The following is a 10000-nucleotide window of genomic DNA, read 5'->3' on the forward strand; positions in this document are numbered from 1 at the left end:
ATCATATTTACCATATTGTCCTTAGGGCGAAAAAAAGGTACTTTAAAAAGAGGTACTTGTACGATGCATACGAAATGGAAAAGCAAACACATCGTATCATCTGCAACGCCTTTTTTTATTAAGAGGATGAGTGGGAAAGTTAGTGTGATATCAGCTCTGAATTTTCCCCGGTTTGGCCGAGCTTCTGTCCAGAGAAAATATTCTGGAATTGTTAAATCTGAAATAATGATTTTTTTTCAAGGCTGAATATAATCTATTATAACGTTCAGTACATCACGCCAGATGAAAATAGGAATGGTTGGTTTGAAGCAGAGAGACAAGAACTCTCTCTCTCTCTCTCTCTCTCTCTCTCTCTCTCTCTCTGCTGGCTGGAATATGCTTGGATGCCTCACGCACGATGAATGAATTAAACAATGTCCTTCGTTTTTGTATTGTTATTTGAATTACAAGTCACTGGTGGAATTTCAAGGCTACTACCAGTTTATAGATATGGACATATTAACTTGCTTTATTAACAAATAATACGAAAATATATACTTATTTTAAATAATAGATAATAATGGTGTCACATTCACGTATGGCATTTCAAAATTTACATTTCTAATTATTTACATTACTATTTACAAATAAAACTATTTTCCTAAATATTGAGCATTTTCAAAATTCCCTTCCATGGAATGACACCTCGGAAAAGTATCCTCCTACGCTTAAACCGAGAGAAAATGAAATATATATGTATATGGCGCTTCTGGTACGATATGTTTTCCCCCTTTGGCACCCACCGAGTGTCCCCCGTTCCAGGCATGGCATCTAACCCGGGCTCAGTATCGACTGCCGAGCTAGAAAAGGAACGCCTGGCTGTTTTCCCCCTTGGGCTTATAACCCCCTTCTTTAGTCTCGCATGCCAAAGGATATGAAGTTCTTAATCTTCGCCGACAGGATTTAAATAAGGAAAAGGACAGATATATACCTTGAAGTGCTCATTTTAATTGCACCATGTTTGTTTTGAAAAATGACCGATGGTTATGATGGTTAGATATGATTTAGAGATATATAAATCCTCGAGGGAAGAATTATAATTGTAGGGAAATTATCAAAAGGGAAAATTGATGGTACTTAAGTGATTATGGCTCGATAGTGTACTGTCAGTGAGGATGGAGGTGTGAGAAAAAGAATGTTTTTTTTCCTTAGGAGGTGAAACTTTATGATTGGAAAGTAAATAAAAGGATCAGTGATGCATTGTGCTTATCTATTACTGTGCCATTTGGCGCTTGCCGTAACTTCCTACGCTACAAAACCCGGTAAGTGTTAATCTAAAAAGAATTTCCTCTCTTCACTTATTCTTATTCATTTCTGGAGGAAATCGTTCAACTTTCAAATGTCCCAAATTAGGATTAATAACATCTAACTATTTAATTTTACTTTTGTTTGTTAGTTTGTTCACTTGTTTTGAATTAGTTTAATTGATGATTCCTCTAGGATTATATGTTTTATTTTGTTGATCATGAAAGTTCTTATTTATATAATTTACATTAATGTTTTTTTTAATCTTTAATTGAAGTACAAATCTACTTCATTATCTATTCATGAATACGTCATCTTGCTTATATTCATCATGGTTAATGCATTTTAAGGATAAATAATCTTATATGGGATATATCTACAAAACTATAAGAAGTTTTTCCTACAATATTTTACCTAGTGTAAAGACAACATACATTGTATTATATCTTATGGTACAAACTGTATTTATGTAAAAAAAAAATTAATATTGAAGATGATAAGTTAAAACATAGTTTATTTAAACAGGATTTTCTATTCTTCTTTTATGGTTGACTTAAACCTTTTTTTTTTTATCTATATAACATCTGTTTATGTTAACAGGATTTTTTATATTCTTATATCATGGTTAACTGGAACCTATTTTTTATCTAAATAGCATCTGTTTAAGTTAACAGGATATTTTATATTCTTATATCATGGTTGACTTGAACCTTTTTTTTTATAGCATCTGTTTATGTAAACAGAATTTTGTATTCTGATATCATGGTTAACTTGACGATTTTTTTTATCCACATACCATCCAACACGCAAAAATTTTACTTCATTTTAATGTGGGCAAAATTCACGCTTTTTACCTTTCTGATTCTCAGATATTTCGAATTCGATAAAGACTTGGTAATGGATAAGGCATTTAGAAAACAATAGAAGTAATTCATGCTAATTTATGTACATAGATTATAAGATAGTTTTATCTATTCGAAAGTGTTGATAACTAAATTCTTTGTCGACTATGACAGATGGTTACTCTAGGAATTCTATCTTTTTCTATCGGAGTTCTGATTTCTGTTAATATATCTTTAAGATTTTAGCAATAGAATTATAAACTTTGAAAAGATTGAAATTTAACATTTTCTATCGAGAACAATTTATGGTTCTCTACAAATTTTATCTTTCTCTATTAGAGTTCTGATTTTTTAAAAATATATCTTTAAGACTTTAGCTTTTAGCAATTGAATTATAAACCTTAAAAGGATTAAAGTTTGCAATTTTTCTAACATTGGCTTTTAAATTAAGTATTTATTGATACTGGAAAATTTTATACAACCTATTTTAGAGTTCTAATCTCTTTTAGGCTAATATATCTTTAAGACTTTAGAATTTTAGCAATGGAATTATAAACTTTGTAAAGACTGAAATCTACAATTTCCCTAATACTGACTTTTACTAAGTATTCACTGATACTGAAAAACCTTATACAACCCATATATTTACAATGAATTAAAACAAAATGTTTCTATACGTCTGTCTATGTAGATGAAACACATCGACAAGACTTTTATTCAAGAGAGAGGACGAAGTGTGAAAAATATTCTCGAATATCATCGAGATTTTGCTGAGCTTCGAGAAAATTTATTCTGCCAAAATGTATTCAGCTGAATATTCCTTCACCTTTCTGAAATTGAAATTGTTGAAAAATACTTTATTTGCATTCTATTCAAGTATTTTCAATGGATTCTTGGAAGAAATTCCGAATTGAAAAATGTTTCTGGAATGATCAAAGGTTTCTTTAAAATTGCATATGGAAATTTGGGATCTATCTTCCTAATTGTGTAGTTGAATCAGTAGAACTTCCAAAGTTCAAACTTGCAGCAAATGATTTTATGTTGAACAGGCTGATATAAGTCGTTTTATAGTTTATATATTATGAAATATCTGTTTTAATGTTGTTAATGTTTTTTTTTAAATATCTTATTTTAATTGTTCATTACTTCTTATATCGTTTATTTATCTCCTCATTTCTTTTCCTCACTAGGCTATTTTTCCCTGTTGGAGCCCTTATGTGGCACATAGCATCTTGCTTTTCCAAATAAGGTTATAGTTTAGCTAATAACAATAATAATGATAATAATAATAATGATAATAATAATAATTTTTCGATTTAATTTCCAATCTATTCAAATATGAAGGGTTAAAGATTAAACATTATAGAATCATCATTTAAACTCCTATGACAATATCAAAGAAATGTAATTGAAAGAAGTATGCAAAACCATTAATTTTTTTACTATTAAATATGACTTGATACTTTTACTGGATTATTGATAAATATGGTTATAATAGAATGATCATGTTTTTCGAATTATGCATTATTATGAGGGTTGAACAATTCCCTGTAATATATATATATATATATATATATATATATATATATATATATATATATATATATATATATATATATTTCAGAAATTCGAGCTTGTAGATATAGTTTGTGAATTCATGACGACTTTGATACTGATTGATAAATAAAGTAGATTAAAATATAATTACTTGTACATACATAGAAAACTGGACTGATTTTCTTAAAGATAAAAACTAGATAATAAAGATAAAAAATACTATAAAAAATAATGATATATGAGTATAGAATTTAGGAAATGTATCGACCCTTAAGGAAACGTATCGATCCTCAAGGAAATGCATCGATCCTCAAGGAAATGCATCGATCCTCAAGGAAACACATCGATGCACAAGGGAACGCATTGATCCTCAAGGAAATGCATCGATCCACAAGGAAACGCATCGATCCTCAAGGGAAAGCATCGATCCACAAGGAAACGCATCGATCCTCAAGGAAACGGGTCACTCCACAAGGAAACGCATCGATCCTTAAGGAAATGCATCGATTCACAAGGAAACGCATCGATCCTCAAGGAAACACATCGATCCACAAGGAAACGCATCGATCCTCAAGGGAAAGCACTGATCTACAAGGAAACACATCGATCCTCAAGGAAACGGATCAATCCACACGGAAGCGCATCGATCCTTAAGGAAATGCATCAATCCACAAGGAAACGCATCGATCCTCAAGGGAAAGCACTGATCCACAAGGAAACACATCGATCCTCAAGGAAACGGATCAATCCACACGGAAGCGCATCGATCCTTAAGGAAATGCATCAATCCACAAGGAAACGCATCGATCATCAAGGAAACGCATCGATCCACAAGGAAACGCATCGATCCTCAAGGGAAAGCACTGATCCACAAGGAAACACATCGATCCTCAAGGAAACGGATCAATCCACACGGAAGCGCATCGATCCTTAAGGAAATGCATCAATCCACAAGGAAACGCATCGATCCTTAAGGAAATGCATCGATTCACAAGGAAACGCATCAATCCTCAAGGAAAAGCATCGATCCTCAAGGAAACGGATCAATCCACAAGGAAACGCATCGATCCACAAGGAAACACATCGATCCTCAAGGAAACGGATCAATCCACAAGGAAATGCATCGATCCTTAAGGAAATGCATCGATCCACAAGGAAACGCATCGATCCACAAGGAAACGCATCGATCCTCAAGGGAAAGCATTGATCCACAAGGAAACACATCAATCCTCAAGGAAACGGATCAATCAACACGGAAGCACATCGATCCTTAAGGAAACGCATCAATCCACAAGGAAACGCATCGATCCTCAAGGAAACACATCGATCCACAAGGAAACGCATCAATCCTCAAGGAAAAGCATCGATCCTCAAGGAAACGGATCAATCCACAAGAAAACGCATCGATCCTCAAGGGAAAGCATTGATCCACAAGGAAACACATTGATCCTCAAGGAAACGGATCAATCCACAAGGAAACGCATCGATCCTTAAAGAAACGCATCGGTCCTCAAGGAAACACATCAATCCTCAAGGAAACGCATCAATCCACAAGGAAACACATCGATCCTCAAGGAAACACATCAATCCTCAAGGAAACGCATCTATCCACAAGGAAATGTATCGATCCTCAAGGAAACGCATAGATCCACATGGAAATGCATCGATCCTCAAGGAAATGCAGCGATCCTCAAGGAAACACATCGATCCTAAAGGAAACGTATCGATCCTCAAGGAAACACATTGATCCACAAGGAAATGCATCGATCCTCAAGGAAATGCATCAATCCTCAAAATGTATTGATCCTCAGGGAAACGTATCGATTTTCAAGGAATTACATCGATCCTCAAAATTTATCGATCTTCAAGGATATGCATCGATCCTCAAAATTTATCGATCTTCAAGGATATGCATCGATCCTCGAGGAAATGTATCGATCTTCAAGAAAACGTATTGATCCTCAAGTAAAACGTATTGATCCTCAAGGAAACGCATCAATCCTCAAGGAAACGTATTGATCCTCAAGGAAACGTATCGATCCTTAAGCCTTTTGAAAGAAAAAACACATTCTTTTGTTCACCCTTAGAGGGAGAAGATGAATATTTGTGCTATCTCATGTAATCTCCGATTTGAAAACAGTCGGTTGAGTATTTTCCTTTTTTTTCTAAATAAGAAATGGTTTTCATCCCCTTCTCCCCTTCATCCCCTTGGATGAGCCACAATAGAAGCCGGATGAATTACAGTCGTGCAAAAGTGTGAGGAAAAATAGGGGAGTTCAGAGACAATGAAGAACAACAGACAATAGACGCAAGTGATGTATCAATGGTCCCTGAAGTTTTTAATTACGGTGAGCAACTTAGGCTTAAAACGAACGTCTCTGTCTAGCACTCTGCTGGACGGAAGTTCAAGAACGTCTCAAGCTCGAAGGTTTCTTGTTTTGTCTGCAGCCTCACCATCCTTGTGAACTAGGGATGCAAGTGGGGTTTGAGGGAGCCTATAGATCTACCTGCTGAGTCACCAGCAACCATTGCCTGGCCCTCCTTGGTCTTAGCTTGAATTCATGAGCGACCTTTATTTTTAAAAGACTGTTCTGTCTTCAGCCTCACCATCCTTGTGAGCTAGGGATGTGGTTTAGGGGGAGCCTATAAATATACCTGGTGAGTCATCAGCAACCATTGCCTGGCCCTCCCTGGTTCTAGCATGGATTCTGAGTCTTTTTATCTATGAATTTTTCCTTCAGTGATGTTGTGTTCTTACAATAGGGTACATATGATGAAAGGATAATTTAATCCCCCTCGATTCGTTGTTAACTGTATTTTCCAATCATGATTGGTAAATTGAAGCCGGGGAAATGATAGGTATTGGATATTTGAAAAAATAAAAATACAAAACTAAACTAGTATTGAAATGAGAAATAACATTCAAAAGAGAGTATTTAAAGTTGGAATAATTGCAATGACGTTTACTTAATTAGAGGAGCACTTAGTCGAGTGCAGACCTCCACCACGCCTTGACCTTGAACTTTGATCTCAGCATGTATTATTTGGCGTGGATTTTCATGCACTCAAACATGAACCAAGTTTGAAGCCTCTGTGCATTGATGTCCAAACTTATGGCTGAATACATGAATTGGAAACTTTGCTTGACCGTGACCTTAACATTTGACCCTGACCTTCCAAAATTCAATTATTTCCAGCTTTTTACATAACAGTTAATCCCTGCAAATTTCATTATTCTACGATTAACATTGTGGCCAGGAAGCTGTTCACAAAAAAATTCACACAAACGAACAAACATGGGGTAAAATATAACCTCCTTCCAAATTCGTTGGCGGAGGTAATAATCATTTTCTTTTGTATCTGAAAGATTAATGGAGTAGAAACACGACAACTTTCTCGATCTACTATGGAGTAGAAACACGACATCTTCCTCGATCTACTATGGAGCAGAAACACGACCTCTTTCTCGATCTACTATGGAGTAGAACATGACCTCTTTCTCGATATACTATGGAGTAGAAACAAGACATCTTTCTCGATCTACTATGGAGTAGAAACATGACCTCTTTCTGGATATACTATGGAGTAGAAACAAGACATCTTTCTCGATCTACTATGGAATAGAAACACGTCCTCTTTCTCGATCTACTATGGAGTAGAAACATGACATCTTTCTCGGTCTACTATGGAGCGGAAACATGACCTCTTTCTCGATCTACTAAGAGGTAGAAACATGACATCTTTCTCGATCTATTATGGAGCAGAAACATGACATCTTTCTCGATCTACTAAGGAGTAGAAACACGTCCTCTTTCTCGATCTACTAAGAAATAGAAACATGACACCTTTCTCGATCTACTAAGGAGCAGAAACATGACATCTTCCTCGATCTAACATGGAGTAGAAACTTGACATCTTAACTCGATCTACTAAGTAAAAACAAGACATCTTTCTCGATCTACTATAGAGTAGAAACATGACATATTTCTTGATCTACTATGAAGTAGAAACATGACATCTTTATCGATCTACTATGGAGTAGATACGTGACATCTTTCTCGCTCTACTATGGAGTAGAAACATGACATCTTTCTCGATCTACTATGGAGTAGAAACATGACATCTTATGGAGTAGAACCATGACATATTTCTTGATCTACTATGGAGTAGAAACATGATATCTTTATCGATCTACTATGGAGTAGATACGTGACATCTTTCTCGCTCTACTATGGAGTAGAAACATGACACCTTATGGAGTAGAAACATGATATATTTCTCGATCTACTATGGGGTAAAAACATGACATCTTTCTCGATCTACTATGAAGTAGAAAAATGCCTCTTTCTCGATCTACTATGAAGTAGAAAAATGCCTCTTTCTCGATCTTCTATGGAGTAGAAAAACGCCTCTTTCTCGATCTACTAAGGAGTAGAAGCATGACATCTTTCTTGATCTACTAAGCAGTCACGGGAGTATACAGAATATCTACAGTATAATAAGAAGAAGTATGCTGCGTTCACATACATGTTTATTCGCTGCGACATTCTCATATATCTGATTTTTTCAGGAAATTTTCTTTCATATTTGAGCTTTCAGATTTTAAGTTTTAAGGTTTCTATACTGAAAACAATTCTTTTATTCATTTATTTAGAAAATGTGGAATCTATTTCAAGATATGTATTCTCTCGAGCTATAATTTGTGTATTTATATATATATATATATATATACATATATATATATATATATATATATATATATATACATATATATATATATATATATATATATATATATATATATATATATATATATATATATATATATATCTTGATGACTCGCTTGGTAGATTCTACTACTGACATTGTTTCGACTTAGAGGCATAGGCTCGAATCCGTGCTCAACCAGAAGTATTTATCATGAAAGAATTTCCAATGAGTATATATCATCAATTCTGAATTATATATTAAATGCCATTTATGGTTGGTATTTACAATATATATATATATATATATATATATATATATTATACATATATATATATATACATATATATTTATATATATATATATATAAATTCTGTGATGAGCTAAGAAAGACTTTGAAAGCCACTGAAGCGTCCTAAATATGAATATGAATTAACCAACGTATTTGTGAGGAAAACATCTTAGAAGGGAGATATTCCAAAATGTCTCTTAATACCGAGTAAAGTTTATTTTCCTCTCATCCTTGGAAGCTCAACACACTTGGCAAAGATAAATAATGATCAAGAAGAAAAGTCTTGTGGTATTCATTTTCTTTTTTTAGGGTTGGAAGAGAAGAGAAGAACAATTGTGTTTTGCATATATTACATACATACATACATATACCAAAGGCACTTCCCCCAATTTTGGGGGGTAGCCGACAACAACAAGAAACAAAACAAAAAGGGGACCTCTACTCTCTACGTTCCTCCAGCCTAACCAGGGACTCAGCCGAGTTCAGCTGGTACTGCTAGGGTGCCACAGCCCAACCTCCCACATTTCCACCACAGATGAAGCTGTATGCCCCCTGTGGCCGCGGGGGCATAAAACAATTAGAATAGCGCCAACGTTATCCCTGCGTGTCGTAAGAGGCGACTAAAAGGGACGGGACGAGGGGGCTGGGAACCCCCTCTCCTGTAAAAGTATCCTGTGAGACAGCAACATATATTACATATATTTATATATATTACATGGAAACTGATAGCTGAGTTATGGAAATTAATAGTGAATAGAAATTGATAGCAGAGTTAAAGGAAATTAATAGATAGCAGAATGGAAATTGATAGCAGAGTTATATAATGGAAATTGATAGCAAAGTTAATGGAAATCAATAGCAGAGATAATGGAAATTGATAAGAGAGTGGATGGAAATTGATAGCAGAATGGAAACTGATTGCAGAGTGAATGGAAATTGATAGCAGAATTTTGATAGCAGAGTTAATGGAAATTGATAGCAGAATGGAAACTGATAGCAGAGTTAATGGAAACTGATAGCAGAGTTAATGGAAATTGATAGCAAAATGGAAATTGATAGCAGAATGGAAACTGATAGCAGAGTTAATGGAAGTTGATAGCAGAATGAATGGAAATTGATAGCAGACCGCTTCAAAGAAATCTGTTATTTCTGAGCGCAATTGCCTTAATGTGGTTAAAAGGGTTTGTATATTATTATTATTATTATTACTAGCTAAGCTAGTTGGAAAAGCAGGAGGCTATAAGCCCAAGGGCTCCAACAGGGAAAATTTTCCCAGTGAGGAAAGGAAATAAGGAAATAGATAAACGACAAGAGAAGA

The 10000-nt window shown here is 34.7% G+C and overlaps 1 protein-coding gene across 1 annotated transcript in view; it reads right to left on the bottom strand.

The window, feature by feature from the left end:
• Positions 1-1599, bottom strand: part of LOC137625471 (uncharacterized) — a 7062-nt gene extending 5463 nt beyond the window's left edge. Inside the window, exon 1 of the mRNA XM_068356382.1 lies at positions 1595-1599. Coding sequence (XP_068212483.1) covers positions 1595-1599 — 5 coding nt within the window. The remainder of the gene's footprint in view (positions 1-1594) is intronic.
• Positions 1600-10000: the final 8401 nt, after the last annotated feature.

The sequence above is a fragment of the Palaemon carinicauda genome, chromosome 32, assembly GCF_036898095.1.
Source record: "Palaemon carinicauda isolate YSFRI2023 chromosome 32, ASM3689809v2, whole genome shotgun sequence".
NCBI lineage: Eukaryota > Metazoa > Arthropoda > Malacostraca > Decapoda > Palaemonidae > Palaemon > Palaemon carinicauda.